Raw genomic sequence first — 18,950 nt, forward strand, 5'->3', positions numbered from 1 at the left:
ATGAACCATTTCCCCCTGGGCTGCTACTGTCTGGTTAAGTAGCATCACTGGGTTTTGGTTCACCATAGTGTCCCTTCAAGGATCTAGCTCAAGGAAACACTTGACTGCTGAATGCATAGGAGCCATGCTTGCCAGAACAGTGAAGGTTAACATTAAGTGACTGGCTGCAATGGGGAGACCATCTGGGAAAGTGTCTGGAAAGGTCTCCTGAGGGTAGTATGTGAGGAGATGATTTCCTGACAGGGTGGCCATGCCTAACACAGCAGGAAGAGAGAGGATGTACTCTTTACTAGCAGTTAGATTTAAAAAGTTTTAACAGGAGAAAGGACAATCACACAGAGTTGAGTTTAGACCTGGGCTAGGGCGCGGACAGACAGATGCCAGTCTGTGTGGAGGAGAACCTCTGGAATCCAGAAAGGACTGAGGATTAGATGCCCATTTCCCAGTTCCTCTTCTCCACCAGGACTCTGCAGCAGGGAGACTGAGCTGTTCTGAGCTGCCCCAGTGGCAGCGTGGAAGGAGCCTCCCTTCCTGGGCTTCAGCTCCATCTGTGTAGAGAGAGTGAAGAGTCAGCCAAAGGCTGTCTGTCTGTCAGCCAAAGCCTGCCCCAGAGTGGTGCTGAGAGGCCAGAGTGTGTGGCATATGTAAAGTTTATGGTAACAACTACTTACTTGTAGGGAACATTTTTCCCCTTGTGGTTTCCATTTTTCTTATCTGACCGGTCTGTTTTCTCACTGAACTCAGGTCCATGATCTGCATCCGTATGGCCCCGCAGTAGACAATGCCCTCCGAGACAACACGTGGGAAATCCGGACTTACGTTCACTTCCAGGACAGCGAGGGAGTTACTGTGATCGTCAAGCCTGAGCACAGAGTGGAAGATGTGTTGACAATGGCATGCAAGGTGGTGGATTTCGCCGTAGAAATACATACCTCTGAGTCATGAGTGCGCTCCTCTGGCTTCTGGTTTTGTGGGGTGCTAAACCCCAACTTTCCACATAGGAGCATATTACCATTTTCAGTTAGTTAATGAGCCCTTAGATCATGGCCCTGTGGTTCCATGAAGACCCTGCATTATTCCACATAAAGTTTTAATCTATGTGTAGAGTTATTTGTAGTATCTATTGCTGTTCACAGTTATGGAGAGAAAGGTGGCTTGTGTGCTGTTAAGTCCGTAACTCGTTACCATTCACAGTTGCTTCCTGGACACTTATGAGTTGGTGGTTACTCGTTCTTCCAACTGGACTTTATTCCCAGTGTGACGAGAAAGCATGGGATACATCCTTCCAGTACTGGAAGGTATGACACTTTTAGACCACCAGGTGGCGGAGTAGAGCTGAAAGATTTAAGTGGCATGTAGAGCTTGCTGAGGCTCTTGGTAGGCATGATGAGTATTCTAATGCTCTCTCGTAGTTGGCGCTGAAGCACTAGCGCATGTAATTACATCTTTATGACCTGAACTGCCCCCTCCCCCAGTGCCTTTTCTTCAGAAAAGCCTGGCTATTGACCTGCATAGGTGATAAAAACTACTACAGCGACACGTTTTCTGAGTGTTAAAAGGTGTCAGAGCCAGGGAGGGGGCGGGCTAATCCTGCTTGGAGCACAGACGTGAGACAAACACTTTGCTGCTGAAAGTATGGGCAAGAAAGAAAAGACACAAGCGAGGGAAGAATTGGGGGTACACGCATGCGCGTCACACACACACACACACACACACACACACACACACACACGCGCGCGCGAGCGCGCGTGTGCATGCACTTCACACACATGTGAGAGAGGGAGGAATGAGAATATACCGGAACTCACACCTTTTCCTTTTGAAAGTACTTTGAACTATGACATTCTGAAGTCTGTAGAACCTGAGCACATCTTACAAATCTCTGTACTTTGATGAGAAATGACTTAGAGCCACTGCAGAGAGATGGGTGATGGATGATAGATGTAGTTCCTTAACTTCCTGCCGGTAAACCTTACACTCTGTGACGACGGTACTTAGAGGAAACCTTAACAACGAATTTCCACCCCTCTCTTTGTTTGCACATAAAATTTGAGTTTCTCTGTAGTACCAGACTGAGCAAATTACATTCCGACGCTTTTCGAGGTTTCTGAGAGTGGTCTGTCGTGAGCGCCTGAACACTGGTGATGATGGGACAGAGGAACTAGACTCCGAATAACCAGTCTTTTCTTTGCAGATGAGACAGTTGGAGCCCACTCACTACGGTCTTCAGCTTCGGAAAGTGGTCGATGAAAGTGTCGAATGGCATGTGCCCGCGCCGTATGAATACATGCAAGAGCAGGCAAGTGGGCGGTGGAGGTCGGGAGGGGCTGCCCAACCACACCCATGTCCGATCTCACAGCCCAGGCTGGCCTCGAACTCCTGTGTACCTGAGGACGATCCTGAGTTTCTGACCCTCCTGTCTCCACATCCCGAGTGCCTGGAATACAAGTGTGTGTGTGCGTGTGTGTGTGTGTGTGTGTGTGTGTATGCATGCGTGTGTTCATGTGTGGTGCGTGCATGCATGCGTGTCTGTGTGTGTGTATGTGCATGCATGCGTGTGTTCATGTGTGGTGCGTGCGTGCGTGTCTGTGTGTGTGTGTGTGTGTGTGAGAGAGAGAGGCTGGCGGCCACAACCAACCAAGGCTTTTTTTCATGCTCAGTGAGCACTCTGGCACTCAGCTCTCTCCCCGTGTCTCCACGTGTTCTTAATGTTGAAGGCTGTAATTTGGGGGGCACACTGTTCACGTTTGGTGTTTGATTTGTAAGCAGGCCTCATGTAAGCAGCATTGTAATTTTCCTGTGAGAAACGTGTCAACATAATTTCCCAAGGTTGTGCAACGTTAGATCCCTGGATTCTGTCTGCTTCCACCTTTCTTAGGTTTATGACGAAATCGAAGTTTTCCCACTCAACGTGTATGATGTGCAGCTGACCAAGACTGGGGACACAACGGACTTCGGTGAGTGTCCCAGGCCCGCTCCTGGCCCCCCGGAGCCTGCTGTCCTCCTTGTCTTTTGCCTCTCTCTCTCTTTTTCATTATTGCGTATTCTGTCAGGATGGCCTGGTGCATACGAATACTGGGGGAGATGGCAAGGCAATTACAGAAAGTGATAGAAAGGTTGGTAAGGAGTGTGGCTCGCTGGTGGCGGCACTAGCACAAGGAGCTAACGTGCTTGGTGCCACTCTCTTTGGGGTCGCCCAGGAACCAGGCAGGGCTTCTTTGATCCATTTGTGCCTACGCATCTGCCACATGTATGCAGTGCCTGAAGACGCCAGAAGAGGGCGTCTGATCCCCGGGTCTGGAATTGCAGTTAGTTGTGAGCTGTCCAACTTGCATGCTAGGAGCAGAAAGTGGGTCCTCTGAGCCATCTCTGCAGCCCCACGAGGCTTCTTTTCATATTTAGAGTTGTATCGACCTGGAGTGCTGTTCTTTCCTGATCCCTTCTCCCAGGATAGAAATCTTACCTGCCCTTCAAGAACACAATGGATGATCTACCTAGAATGAGCCTGTTTGCTTATCTCCCTCTGACCCGAGTTTAACAACTGAGGGTCAGTGTAGACCTTGCTGAGGTCTCAAAGTGCACTTCATGAGAGGTTAAGTCAGTAATTCCATTGGTGAAACAGCCACAGAGAGGCATAGATACCTGATTTAAAATAATCCAAGTTGCTAGCATGATGAAATTGTAATATGTTAAAATTTCATTCTTTTTGGACTCTGTCCTAATTAGATGATCAGCTGTGTTGGTTTGTTTTGAGACAAGGTCTCACTTTGTAACCCATACTGGCCTGGGATCCCAGGATGTCCTCAAACCTTGTAGTGATCCCCCTGCCTTAGCCTCTCAAATGCAGAGAACTACTGTGTCCATGGTAGGGCTGCATTGGTTGCTTATGAGTTGGTTTCATTTTTTATCTAATCCTCATGGCGTTGACTCTGCTCCCCATGGCCACCATGTCTTCTTCCCATCTGGGTGAATGAGTGAAGTCACAGATTCTCTTGCCATGGTTGGCCAGGCCCTGCTTGAGGCCCAGAGAAGACACAGGAGAAAGAGGACATTTTCCTTGTCCTCCCGGAGCTCATAGCACTGGGGAAACAGAATGTGGAAGTATGGTCTCCACCATGGTAGTGGTGGCAGGGTCTAAGAAAACATGCATTCTACCAGGACATGTACTGGGTCTTGTAAATGCATTTATATAAAGCACAGGATCCATTTGGGCAGTGTGTGTGTGTGTGTGTGTGTGTGTGTGTGTGTGTGTGTGTGTGTGTTGTATCAGGGTGTGTATATGCCATGGCATTCATGTGGAGGACAATGGGCAACCTTGGGTTATATGTTTTTCTGAGACAGGATTTCTTCGTTGTTTTCTTACTGCCTAGGCCAGGTTAACTGCAAGATGTGACTGCTGATTAAGGTTGCACACTCCTGTGTCTAAACCCTCCAGTCTGGGGGTTTCCTCTTTCCCTCCCCTCTTGCTAAACAATAGCACTTTCAAAATAGTTGTAACTTTGACTTCTCAGTTAGGTCGTGTTTACAGGAAAGGGGTTCACAGATACGCCCCTGCCTGGGCCGGGGAGACAAAGGGGGGAGAACTCACACAGACTCTTTTCCTCCCCAGGGTTTGCAGTCACAGCTCAGGTGGATGAACTCCAGCATCTCAGCCGGATATTTATAAGCGACGTTCTCCCCGACAGTCTGGCATATGGAGGAGGTCTGTGCGGTGCTGTGTGTGCGCTCTCTGAGCTTCTGACTGTGAGATGCATCTGCCTTGCGAGGTCGTTGGCAATTTTGTCAGATGATGCTTTCTCCTGGAGTTTTTGAGAAAGAATTTACTTGGAAGTATACATGTTGTATGTGTAAAGCATTGTGTTTGTGTAAAGAGAGTATTCATACAGGTGTGTGTGCGTGCACGCGCACGCGTGTGTAGAGAGACTCATAAAGATGTGTATGTGGAAGTTCTTGAAATAATTTACTTGAAAAATATATATAATAGTATGTGTGTGTAAAGACAGTATTCATACAGGTGTGTGTGTGTATAGAAAGAGATTTCATACAGATATGTATGTGGGGAGTTCTTTGAGAAAGAATTTTCTTGAAATGCATATATATATATATATATAGTGTTGTCTGTATGTATTTAAAGAGAGTGTTCATATAGGTGTGTGTAAAAAAGACTTTATATAGGTGTGTGTGTGTGTGTGTGTGTGTGTGTGTGTGTAAAGAGAACATTCAAACAAATGTCCAGATAGAGGGAGGGAGAGGCTAAGTGAGACAGAGACCCAGGCAAAACACCTGATAAGCAGCTCCCCAGATTGTATTTAAAACAATCTGCGTAACGCCAGCTCAGAGCTGGGCTTTAGCTTAAACTTCTGTGTAATGATGCGTTTTCCACCTGGTCAGTGGTTGGCACTTGCAGCTTGCTCTCATCCTAAAAACACAACTTTGTGACCTTTCCCTCACTATCTTCCTGTTTCCCCCTTCCTGGTTCTCAGGGCTGAGAAAGGGCAACGAAATCATGACCTTGAATGGGGAAGCTGTGTCTGACCTTGACATCAAGCAGATGGAGGCCTTGTTTTCTGAGAAGAGTGTCGGACTCACACTGATCGCGCGGCCTGTGAACACAAGGACAACCCTGTGCACTTCCTGGTCAGACAGTGACCTGTCTTCCAGGGACCGGAGAGGTCTGCCACCCTCTCCCAACCAGTCCCAGCTGCTGGAGGAATTCCTGAATAACTTCAAAAAAACCTCCACAAATGGTAAGGCTGTGCTCCATCTCCATCTTGAATTGCAGGTGCCTCAACTGCAAGCCTAGATTTGTATAAGCAAGCATTCAAAGAATGCTTCCTCACTGGATAGACAAGAGACCAGGTGCAATCTGGGATAGATTTATCGAGGGCCTGTGCAGTTTAGCAACTAGAATGCCTGCAGAAAAATTGAAAGTAACTCCCTTTTTTTTAATGCCCCAAATAGTCTTTACAACCACAGGCTCTTTGAAAAGAATTCAGGGTTGAGCTTGTCCGTAACCGATTGCGGGCAAGGGCTACAAATATATACCCAGTATTGGAGGATTGTGCTTTAGTCAGGGGAGTTTAAGATGAATCCACTTTGCAGTGTTCTGTTTGGGTCCTGGAACGTGGTACAGGTTTTTTTGTTTGTTTGTTTGTTTGTTTTGTTTTTCCTGTCTGGAAGACTGGTCTCTGAGAAACAGCCACCTTTGAATGTAGTTCATGGGCTGATTTGAGAACTTCACGAAGGCCGGTTACTGAAGAGTGTCTTTCAGTGTGGTTTCCTCCAAGTCAAATACCTATCTGAGCAGTCACGTGAAGGTGGGTTTTTCTGAACTTGATGTTTCCACATCTCTTGACTGTTCTGTTTCAGTCAGAGGCCCTAGTGGCGCACATACCGTCATTTCCCTCTGTTGCCATGGAGACTCCAGGTCTCCTTCCCTAGGAGCATGGGGTGGCTCTTGATCCTGGGAACGCCTGAGTTATTTTTTTTTTCACACTGTCCTGCATTGTTGATGGGCTTGCAATAGAGATCTCTGATTGCTGACCAAGGATGAATTTAATAGTAGAGCAGGCTTCTGAGGTCGTCTTTGGAAGTAAACATCAGATTGTAGGAGTCAACAAGGTATCTGGCGCTTTTCCTTCCTCTCCTGGGACATTCTTCCCATTTGAAATATATGAAGTTGACTGTTGGTGTGGAAAAGCGGGTGTCATGAAACAGAAATTTTGATGGAGCTAACTAATGGGTGGTGATATTGGGATCATCATTCAGCTTACCTTAGACTGCTATTCTGAGCCTGAGTGGCCTGTGTTGTGTCCATTGTTGGATTGATTGTTCTTGGGGGACATTCCCTACCTGCCATTCCTCTGCATTTTGTCAGAATCAGAAGGTACTGCAGCCTGTGTTATCTTTTCTATTCTGGGAATGAACCTTTACAGAAATAGCAAAAGGTGTGTGTAGACTTAATTTTTTTTTAAATAGGAATAATCAAATAGGCAGGTTAAGTTTGTCCATCACTTTTTGCAGTCTGGATTTTTGTTGCCTCCCAGAAGGCATCCTGTGTCTGTATGCATGGGGACTTGGCAAAATGAGGACATAGGGAGCTTGTCTGAAGGAATCCCATTGTCTTATTATAATATTAAAATTTGCACAAATGAATATTTAAAGGGATTTTCAAACAACTTTCAAACAAGGGCTGTCCTTGGAGCAGTCACGCTAGTCACTCGTGTCCCATTGGTGCCTGAGCATTGCTAGACGTCACTCTGTACTTGGAAAGGATGGGAGAGGGGTAAGGGAGTCCCAAGTCCATTCTTCAAAGGCCGGGTCTCCACCTCGTGATGTTTCTGAAGGATAAGACCAGCTCTTTAAAAAGGGGAAACTGGACGAACCCCATGTGAAGCAGGAAGTAAGATGTGTGTTGTTGTTGTTGGACACAGTTGTTCATCTCGGGGAATGAGCGCAGACTCCTTCCTGCTGGGTGTTGAAGGACTGGGAACAGATTGCTTCCAGCTCTGAGCTCTTGTCTACTTCTGGTCTTAGTCACGCATCCACATCTACCCGGGTCTCTTAGTTGGCTTCCGGGCATAACCGAAGTCTTTATCTCCATCTCTGACTGAAAGGGGGTTGGTCCCAGCAGGGGGAGGGGTCACAAAAAACCTGGGAGTAGTTTCGGGTCGCTGTTCTAGAAGAGGTATCATACTCATATTTGAGGACATTTGGCGCAATGAGTCTCAAACTCACCTCCTGAGCTTGAGAAAGACAGACCCCTGGGTTCCGGTGTGAGGGCACCTCCTGCCGACAGTTAGGATCAGGCCTGTGGCTGAGCCACTAGGGTCTCTGGTCCACAGGAGGAGGGTACCTGAGCTGAGGCTCCAAGATTCCCATGAAGTCCCATAAGTCCCGTTCTTATTAAATACACTGGCATCGTGGGTAGTGTCCACCAGTTAAGCATTGAGCCTCAGCCCACCGTCCTCCATCAGAACTCTCCAGAAACAGCTGACGCTTGGTTAGCATTCCTCCCTTGTTCCTTGCCCCAGCCAAGGACACACTGGTCCCGTTAACACAGGAGGCTGGGAAGCAGGGGACTCCCAGAGTCACCTTACTCTCATGACTCCGGTCCCCACAGCAGAAGCCACAGGGCCGCAGCGTTTGAGCAAAGTGCCTTTGACTCCTAAGAAATGAATGGCTGTTTGATGTCTCCGCCTCACGTTTGAGTGCCTGTGACAGTTATCGGTACCAGAGGCAGCAAATGTCCCCAGGCTATGTTTGACTCGAGTGGAAATACTAGTAAAGCATTTTTACAGAGAGAATTAATTTTATCACTGGAATTCCCCCAAAGAGGCCAGTGTTATTTTTGACCCAACAAGGCCACCATTGAGGGAGTTGGGTGTGCCCAGGCTGTTTGTGCTGGGATCCCGTCAGTACTGCTTTTGTGATTTCTGTGTGGAACTCCCCTTCCCAGTGTTATCTGGCTCTTGAGCAACCTCAGCAGCTTTTAGGAAAGTCTCCCCGATCATGGCATTGGTGAATTGAAGTTTTTATGCAAGTACTAGACTTCCCCTGGCATTAGTGTTTTCTCCATGCCAACAGCTGTTACTGCGGCCTTGTGAGGGCCAGGGGTACATTTAGCAGAAGGGAAATAAAGAGCGATGGTCCTGCTACTTGGGCTTATACCCAGATGGTTCTTTCCAGACACAGACGGTATCTATGGCCAGAGGTGCTTGTACAGCCTGTGGGCCCCTTCTGAATTGTTTTGAACTGGTATCTGAGTGGTGGAGAGTTTTAAGTCATCAGACGTCACTTGGGTGTAAATTTGTTCTTTTTTTTTTTTTAATTTTGAGATGTCTCACTGGGTAACTCTGGCTGTTTGGAGATCACTATGTAGAGGTTGGTCTTGAACTCACGGAGATCTAACTGCTTCTGTCTCCTGAGTGCCAGGGATGAGAGCCTGCTCCACTATGCCCAGCTTGTAAACCTGCTCTTACGGGTGGCTTGTTCCTGGGAATGTATGTGTCTACCATAAGGGAGCCAATTCTGCTGTGCCAAGCCCACTGCCTGTTTATGAGTGGGAGGGCAGCTTGGCTTCCATGAAATGTTTAGAGTAACCACCAGCATTGGTTTCTGGAAACACCTTTTCTGTGTAAAGCCGCCATTACTCAGTCCATCTGGCTCACCCAGTTCCCAGATTTTTAAAACATACCAGTGTCCCCACTGAACGGAGGGTGTATCTGTATAATAATAATAATAATAATAATAATAATAATAATAATAATAATAATAATCCAATTGGGAAATACTAACTTGAGCCAGAGTTGGAATCTCGGCCTCAGAATGTCAAGATCATTCTAGCTGTGCTGAATGTAGCTTTTAGCACACCAAGGGATGTGAGCATGTGTCATTTCTTGGCCAAGGTCATAGTGTGCTGCTATCAGTGGTAGGAGTTGATACAAATTCCCTCTTAAAACTGGGTTTTGTTTGGGAGTTTGATTCCCATTTCCTCGCTGTCTAATTTCTTTCTTGTTTACTTTTGCTACATTTTGCAGGCAGGCAGATATGGGCTAGTCAATGTTGATACTCTTAAGACACCCCTAAATGAATAGGAAAAAAATGGAGAATAGAGTGCAGTCTGCTCTGTAAGGGCTGAGGAGACCAGAGTTGGGGGAAATGGACTCTTGGAGTTGGGTTTGTGTGGTACATATGCTCAGTGAGGGGTCTGGAAGTGTGGTGGTGGGCATCGGGGGAGACGTGGGCAAAGGCATTTCCTGTGGAGTGGGCAACCTGGTGTGCACAGGCTGAAGACAGGGGCCATGAAAAGGAGTAGGCAGTTCTGTTGGGGTCAGGCTATAGCCGTGCTTTCTAGAAACCTGTTAAAGAGCAGCAGCAGCCGAGAACTGCCTGACGGTCCCTAGCCCCTCTGGGGGACACAAGGGACGTGTTTGCTGACCTCTTGACCTCTGGAACGTACTTGCCACAATGTCTACCACTAACTTCGCTCCCAATGGTCATCAAGAGTTATGACTTTTCCTGATCACAAGTGTTGTGGACTCTTCCGGGGATGACATGGCAGTTGCCATGTTGAAATCAGGGAAGCTGTGTGATTACTGCATGAGGCTCTCACAAGACTGGGACCACTGATATTCCCGTCTGGAAGAGGTGAAGGCTTAGGAGAGGCACAAGGCCTCACCTCACTGCTTGGATACACATATAAGGGGTTAACAATTGCTAAGAAAGAAGGACACTTTTTTTTCCGTGACGTAGATTCAGTAAGTTGCCCAGCCTGTAAGCGAGCCACCCTAATTAAACTCACTGGTTCAGCAAGTTTAGACTTGGGTGAAATATGGTCTGCTGGTGCCCTTTCTGGGGTAAATAGATGTTTGTTTGTTCAAGTTTCCCCACCCTACCCAAGAAAAGTCACTCAACAAACGCCCTGAAAATAAAAAGGATTGCAAAAAGAACAAATGAATGAACTACTGTCTGTCCCCATGAAACCTAAGTGATTCAGCCCTTGGGCCAATCCACCAGTGGTCAGTTTTCCATGGTCATCTCTAGGGATGGTAAAACGCTGAGGGGGAGGGGGAATACACACAGCAGGAGAAATGGGGGAGAAGCTGGTGTAGAAAGTTTGCCAGCATCTTTAGCAAAGCCTGACCATGTGTCATTTCCCTGAACGCCAGATACAAATATACCACGTGGTCCAGGTTAGGTCTCCAAGACTTAGCTGTTGGCTGTGCCACTCTCAAGAGGCCCAAAAGAGTGTTGATGCCATGTTCCACCTCCTGTGCTCACAAGCAAGCCAGGTCATTAGTAGTGTGGGTCCAGGAAGCCTTCAAAGAGAAAGCATGGTGGCCGTTCACACTCGAGGAAGAGTCAGTCCTCACTGTCGAGTGAGGTTGCTTGCCCACTCTGCCTTTGTTTCCTCTCTGGTCCTCGGCCTGGAGGTAAATCCTCTTTGAGAGTTCATTCTGCTCCTTGAAGGAGCTGACGTCCTCAAATGCATGCAAGAAGCAGGTAGGGTGAGCCGGAGAGGGTGAGCCGGAAGGGACTAGAGGCTCTCAAATCTCCAAGCCTTCCCCCGGTGACATACTTCCTCCTGTGAGGCTGCACCTCCTAACTCTCTCCAAACAGCACACAAACTGGAGACACAGGGTAAATAAAGGCTCCTGGACGGCTCATCTCTCATTCAGATCACCATTCACGGGTTTCAGTTCTCAAGTTTGGAGAGAGAGGCTGTAAATTCCTACAGCTCAGGGCTGGCCAGCCTGTCTTCACGGACTCCTGTGTTCAATAGACACGTGACTTCCTATCACAGTAGAGCTACACAGCACCCCTGGGGTCCTGCTGAGAAACCAATGTCTTGGGGAAAATAAGCCCCACCCTTACGCTATTGATTAGATTTTTTTTATGACAATGATTTGCGCTGTAGTCTAGGCTAACCTTGAACTTGATATCCTCCTGTTTCTGTGGCCCCCTCCGTGTTAGAATTAGAGGTGTTTGCCACCACGCCCAACCTATTTTCCTTTTCTTCTTCTTTTCTTGCATGTGTTTATTGAACAGTAGTGAATGTCTGATGAGTGACAAGGCCTGTTGGAGGAGCAGTGGATATAAACCATCAGCTGAGCTGATGAAAATCTCCTGCACGGGGAGCTTGGCTGTGTCTCAGGCCAAGGAAACAGAGAACAAGTAAAAGTCTGATACACTGTAAGGGATATGATGAACCAGAAGATGGCCATGGCAAGAGGGTCAAGTTTAGCAATGAAGCAGGACAGTGGTGTCCTGGTTGGTTTTTCTGGTCATCTTGACACAAACTAGGGTCAGTTGAGAAAATGGGCCCTAAGATTGGCTGTACACAAGTCTGTAGAGCCTTTTCTCTACTGATGGTTGCTGTGGGAGGGTCTAGCTCACTGTGGGTGATGCCACCCTTGGACTGGTGGTTCTGGGTGCTATAAGAAAGATGGTTGAGCAAGCCACGGGAAAGCAAGGCAGTAAGCAGCACCCCTCCATGGCCTCTGTATCAGCTCCTGCCTCCAGGTTCCTGCCTGACTTCTCTTAGTGATGGGCCATAATCTGAGAGTTGTAAGCTAAAACAAACCCTTTCTCCATTTCACTATGGGAGGGGGTGTCAATAAACTTCGGAAATGCAATTGCAGCATATCAATTCCTCTCATTCATACAACTCAGTTATGCTTTGTTGGTTTATAAATGTATTTCCGATGCAGCTTGACTCCTCGGCTGGAATTTTAAGTTGTCCACTCCTTTGTAAATCCATTTCATCTTTCATCTTTGTTTTGCTCCTGGTCATTAGCATCTTTGACTTGTTATGAAGTGGTGTGGCAGAGATCAGATCAAAGCTACTTGGTGGTAGCTTTGAATTCGTTCATTTGGAAATGGGTCTATGAAATTGCTATTGCACATCTACTGCCAAGAGCTCTGGCCAGCTGACCCTGGAGCAGGGAGAATACCAGCAAAATTTCTGGAGCAGCCGAGGGTCCCTGCCCTTGGCCTCTCAAGGGCTGGCTGTGGAAGCTGGACTTCCCAAAGAAGCACTCAGCAGCAGCTAATTGCTGTCTGGCCTAGCCTACTTACCCTTCCTTTAACACCCTCCCCCCACCCCAGCTGCCATTTGCGCATCTGACTCTCATGTTTCTGTGATGTTTGATGTTTGGGCAGGTTTGTGTAGTAGGATTAGCATGATTCTTTGTGTGCTAGCTGAATTTTATCATGTGTGTATGTGATGTATGTGTGCATCTGTTTATATCAGTGCATATTCTGTCATGTGTATGTGTGCATCTGTTTATGTGAGTGTATGCTCTATCGTGTGTGTGTGTGTGCACCTGATTATATCAGTGTATATTTCATCATGTGTGTATGTAGTGTGCATGTGCATCTGTTTATGTGAGTGTATACTCAATCGTGTGTGTGTGCGTGCACCTGATTATATCAGTGTATATTTCATCATGTGTGTATGTGGTATGCATGTGCATCTGTTTATGTGAGTGTATATTCCATCGTGTGTGTGTATGTGTATATGTGTGTGTGTGCACCTGTTTATGTGAGTGTATATTCCATTATGTGTATGTATGTGTGTGTGTGCACCTGCTTATGTGAGTGTATATTCCATCGTGTGTGCGTCTGTTTATGTGAGTGTATACTCAATCATGTGTGTGTGTGCGCGCGCACACACACCTGTTTATGTGAGTGTATATATTTATGATAGATGTCTTCCTTGCTCACTCTTCACCTTATCTTTTGAGGAAGAATCTCTCACTAACTTTGGATCTTGCTGATTCATGGAGGATGGCTGGTCACCGAGCTCCTGGCCGTTTATCTGCCTTTGCCTCTCCAGTGCTGGGATTACAGCAACACAACCCACCATCCTTCTCCCCATCCCCCAGCGTGTGGGCCGGGGAATCCGATCTCAGGTCTTCATGCCTGTGTGGCTAGCCTTTTACTGACTGAGCTATCTCTTCAGGCCCCAAATTTCATCATTTTTACTCACTTGACGAGCATGATGTGCAGAGGGGGCTTCAGATGAGGAACTTTGTCATCTCGGCCTGAATCCAATCACCAGCTCTGCCTGGTCACTGACCCCTTAGCCACACGGTTGTGTTTTGATCTTCAGTAGCAGGCCAGGGTGTACTCAGTAGGGAGGAGTGAGCCGATGCCACCTGGACTGGCTGCTCCTCATGTCTGCCCTGCCATTTCTGCCACGTCGCAGAGAAACCCAAGCCATACCTAGAAAGGGGCATTGGCTCCCCATCTCCGCGGTGGGTCAGTTTTGAGTATGTAAATTGATGCCAACAGTGTTTATAAAGGGTTATAGGTCCTGAAGAAGGACACCTGACTCTAGTTCTGGCCTTGCTTTACCTGACTGTGGGCATAGCCCTCTATTGCATCTTCTCAAGATGAAGCATGGGGAAGCCAGTTAGGGCTCCCCCCCCCCACAATGTTCATTTATCAAATGGGATTTAAGGAGCAATTTAACTTTATCGCAATGTCCATGTTTTATAAAAGTTTACAAAGTCAAAAAAGCAAAGCATCCGTATTTTGGTCTCGTAGCAAATCCATTCCCTCTTTAAATAGAGCCACAGTCTGACTGCTGGAAGAGGTGTTGGTTAAGACTGTGATAATAACCTGCTGTCTCCATGCAAAGATCACACGGGCACCAGGAGCTCTAATTATCCCCCTCTCAGTCTGGTGGAGCAGAGACATGTTATTATCTTACTCTCCCAGCTGGGTAAATCAAGGCACAGGCGCATGATGCCACTGGTAGCTTGGACAAGGTCACAGTCAGTCTTAGAGGATACCACTGTGCTGTTTTTTTTTCCACCCATGGGGGGAGTATTTGTGTTTTCACAAGTTTTCCTTTATGATAGATGTCATGTAAAGCCTAGCATAATTTGCCTTGTGGTGAAGCAGATACAGGGGGTGGGATAGGGCTGATGGTGGCTCTTGCTGTCCTCCATTTCATATGGGGCTATTGATGACAGTTAGGAACCACCTGCCCAGTGGCATCTGGGGATTTCTCGTCTTGGCTGTGAGTTACTGGGGATCCCCTTTATTCACAGTGATAGCTCCAAATGATGATGGTTCATGGTGATCCTCCCCAACCCTGTAATAATGTGGCCGCATTTCCTGTGACTTGTTCTTAGAATTCCCTTGTGGTGGAGTTGTATTGTAAGTCCTAATTTGTCCCCTGTATCATCTGCATTCATTTGTAAACCTGTGAAAAGCATAATATAATTCACACACCATATGACTTACTTTTAAAGTGTATCTTTCATGATTTTTGTGATATCATCATGAAACTGTGTAACCACAACTATTTATTTCAACATTTGTGTCACCCCAAAAAGAAGTCCGGTGCCCCTCACGAGTAGCCCTTGTTCTTACCCTCCCTCTCAGGAAAGTCATGTCATAAAAATGGAGTTGCTGGATGTGTGGCCTGCCATATCTGTTCTCTTCAGTAGCCTGTCATGCCAGCTCTCTCCTACATAACCTGTCATGTTTGCTCTCTTCTCCCTAGTGCAGTGTTTTCCAGGTTCACTTATACTGTGGCATGAATCAACTCTTCACTCCTCTTCATAGCAGTATAATACTCCGTTTGTTTACCCTGAGTTTTATGCAGCAGAATAGGAGCTCTTGCTGGAATGGACACAACCTGTCCCTTCTCCCCACACTACCATTCCATCTTCTGCAGACTTTTTGCTATTTTTCTTCCTCTGTATCTTTAAATAAAACTCCAAATAACTAGTTTTGAGAGTTTTGGACTTAAAATCCGTTTTACTGAGATTCTTTAGGGCTGGGAGTATAGCTCAGTTGGTAGAGTGCTTGCCTACCGTGCATAAACCCCTTCTTTAGTCCCTAGCACCATGTAAAGTAGGCCTGCTACACACTTGTAATCACAGGGGCTCTGGGCTACATGAAGCCCTGGCTGGGAGAGAGGGGGAGGGAAAGTGAATCTTTAAGCGGCTGGAATGTAGTTTGTCACATGTTCCTGAATGTAATTAATGGTCACTTGGTTGTTTTTACAGACAGTGTCACTGTCTGGTGAGACCAAGCGTTCTTTGGGGATACTCCCTTTATTCCCCTCTCTCACTTTTTCGATGACCACAATTCCCAAGTCCCTGTCATCACCCACCTGGACAACAAGGATGTCGCCTGAGGGGAGGTGTCCTTCTCCTCCGCTCTCCTGTCTTTCTAAGGAGGCAGAGTGTTACACGAAGCATGGTGGTGGCCAGCTGCCCATCGCTACCCTGACAACGTTGGCCTCACTCCTTCTCTGTGACTCAAGATTTGTCACCAGACAGTTGGACCAGACCCTGGCAGCCTGCTGTCACCAGGCGCTGACTTCCTGTATTTCCCTTCTGGGCATCAACAGTGCTTGCTGCACTGTCAACAGTGTTGCCCACTGGATTGGGACCTTGGGTTAAAGCTTGTGAAGTTTACGTTTTCCTGGCAGGATATGTATGCAGTGATAGAACTGATTCCTCTGCAAGCTTCATGGTGACATTCAAGTGGCTGTTTTGAATGTCATAGACACAGACTAATAATGAGTTTGAAATGGAGAGGCTGGGAGGTGGCTCACTTGGTAAAAGGCTTACCATAATGACCCCGAGTTCGATCTCTAGGACCCATGTAAAACAAACAACCCCTCCCCAGAACTACCACCTCTAGCCCCCTATCCCAAATCAGCCATGGTGTCATGCACTTGTAATTCCTGAGCTGGGGAGGCAGAGGCAGGCCAACCCCTGGGCTTAGCTTGTCAACCAGCATGGAAAATTCAGGCTTGTGAGAGATTCCTCCTTCAAAAACAAACTTTGTTGTTGTTTAAATGTTGTCCTGAGGAATGATACCTGAAATTAACCTCTGACCTCCACACACATGTGTACCTTCCTGGAACAAGCACCTGCACACATGTAAAGATACATAGTCACACACAGACACACACACATAAAAATGCACAGTCACACAGAGACACATAGACATAGACACACACACACAGTCACAGGCACACACACACCTAGACATACACACACACACAAACACACACAGACACAGATACATGCACAAACATAGACACATAGACACACATAAAAATGCACAGACAGATACAGATACACTGACACACACACATACACAGAATCTTAAATCACAGCCAGACAAGCAGATTGAATTTTTACATAATAATAATGTGTGGCATTATATCTTTTGGTTGAATAGTCAGGTTAAGAATTGCCTAGCCTTGAATGGGGCCAGTTCTGTTATTTTCTCAGCCTCTGAAGTGTGTATTTATTATTTCATTTAAGTATCTTATTGCCATTCCGTGTCTTTGACAATTAATGAGTAATATTTGCCTGGATGACAGGGCATAATAAATGTCCTTAATGAAAGGTGTCACAGGCCACTGCACTTTAAAGTAAAAACATGGATAAAACTTAGGGAAATGTATATTAGTTGAAAATAACCACTGCTATACAAAGCTCATAGACTTCCAATTCAATTGCATTCTTTGCAAACGGACTCTGTGTTTGGTGTGTTCTCTGTGATGGCTTTTCCTATACCAGGTTGACAGGGAGCTGTGTCAGAGTTTGTGTGGCTTGAGAACTGGGGGGGGCGGGAATCTCAGTTTTGTACAGACAAAATGCTGTTGTTCAACTGGCCGCCCTGACTTGCTCACATTATCGATCTTCTCTTAAAATTGTGTTTGTAGTTAAGGCAGAAAAGAGCAAAAGGTACACAAAGTGAAGGAATTAAACAGGATGGGATTTGTCTGGTTCTTGATTCTTTCTGAGCTCTTCATCTACTGAACTGCACAGAGGAAGTGCCAAGAAACCGAAAAACTGTGTGGATTAAGACCTGAGTCCACACAAGCGTTACCTGAATGTCAGTAGATCAGATGGGTCTCCTGCAACACTCAAATATTTTTTTTCTTCTTGTGGCATTATTAGGGCAGTCTACTTAGCCTTTTATGAATTGTAGAGGTAATTAATAATATAGTTTTTATGTCAGGACAGTAGAAATACATGATCAAAACAGGGTCTTTGGGCCTGGCAGTATTGTAATCAGTATACTCTAATATGCTTTGAAATGGGGGTGTTGTTCAGTGGTAGAGTCTCCAGGACCAAATGAAAGTTTCCATTCTCCTGCCCTGCTCCTCCTACTGTAGGTGACTCTTATCCCCTCCACATTGATGCCGAGCTTGTCCAGTGTTGTGACTGCTTTCTAAATCTACTTGTACTGCTGTGATTCCAGAGTCTGACTCATTTCTAAGCAGAAACACGCTGGCTCAGAGTTCCGGAAGCTCAAGTCTAAGGCTAGGGCGTTAGTAGGTTTGGTCATTGACTGTGTAGTGGCCTTGACTTCTGTGTCTTCGTGTGGAGGAGGCAGAGAGAAGAATGTGTGCACCTCTGACAGTCATGCATTAATGTCATGTCCTGAGACCCTCATCAGGTCCCATCTCCTAGCACTGTCAGTGGTAGTAAACTTTCCAACACGTGGATTCTGGATTGCGCATTCACATGCATAGTCATGATGTAGTGACTTCCATCGTTAATTTCTCAAAAACTCAAGAAAATAAATGTCCTACAATTTTCAATTTTTGCTGTTTGTTTGGAGCACAGTGATGCACGCCATCTTGAGGTCTTTCATTGAGTTTCATTTATAGTTGCTGCTTCTAAGGACCCAGGGACTGTCCTCAGAGTTTTTGGATAGGAGGGATGGGTCTTAGCTCGCTCTTGCTAGAGCCAGCTGTCTTGCCCTAGGCAGGTTCCATCCTGGCAGCTTCAAGGACAAAGCCAGCATTCCTTCCTGTCCTTGTAGCCACAAGCAGACTGGAGTGCTGTTTGTTTGTCAGCTGCCACTCGGGAGGTGGCCAGGGGCTGGAAGGAATGTAAGCCCTGTCCCTTTGCTACCTGGGATTATGGGATGCACCAGCTAGATGAAACAAACACAGCCGACTCCTCAAATGAGAGTCTGGTTTCCTTAGGACCAACCTGCAGGTGGGGTGCCACAGGAGCTACACTGCCCACAGGCCCCCTTCCAGTTTCCCCCATTCCGCTGTTTCAGGGAACTCCTCCTTGTTCTTATCAGCGTCGCATGAGGCATTGCTTCTCACAGGACAGGAAGCAAATGGAGAAACCTGTTTTCTTGCCCACGAACCGATGCTGTCTTGCATATTGAATGTGCTAGATCAGATTTGGGAATGATACTAAGTATGTGAAGGGGACGGATCTTAACTTCAGCATTCCCTGGGGTTTCTATTTTTAAGCCGGCGCCCAAGATGCTATTTCAACACAGGTTTTGCCCTTTAATTGTGAAGGATTTCAGGCTGCCGGTGGCGCTAATGGGGCATGCGCTGACGCATAGTTCAGGAAGACACTGAATTACTAGGTGTCTCATACTTAAAGACTCGTGTCTTCCCTGCTTGTCTGTCAAGGACCAGTGGGCACAGGCAT

The 18,950-nt window shown here is 46.7% G+C and overlaps 1 protein-coding gene across 4 annotated transcripts in view; it reads left to right on the forward strand.

Moving 5' to 3' along the window:
* Positions 1-18,950, forward strand: part of Tiam2 (TIAM Rac1 associated GEF 2) — a 192,662-nt gene that overhangs the window by 125,833 nt on the left and 47,879 nt on the right. For all 4 annotated transcript variants that reach the window (XM_005065908.4, XM_040728405.1, XM_040728407.1 and 1 more), the window contains exons 11-15: positions 745-903; positions 2,195-2,299; positions 2,879-2,957; positions 4,610-4,702; positions 5,484-5,747. In XM_005065908.4, the coding sequence (XP_005065965.1) occupies positions 745-903; positions 2,195-2,299; positions 2,879-2,957; positions 4,610-4,702; positions 5,484-5,747 (700 nt within the window). The remainder of the gene's footprint in view (positions 1-744; positions 904-2,194; positions 2,300-2,878; positions 2,958-4,609; positions 4,703-5,483; positions 5,748-18,950) is intronic.

This window comes from Mesocricetus auratus, unplaced genomic scaffold, assembly GCF_017639785.1.
Source record: "Mesocricetus auratus isolate SY011 unplaced genomic scaffold, BCM_Maur_2.0 Super-Scaffold_100018, whole genome shotgun sequence".
Taxonomy (NCBI): Eukaryota; Metazoa; Chordata; class Mammalia; order Rodentia; family Cricetidae; genus Mesocricetus; species Mesocricetus auratus.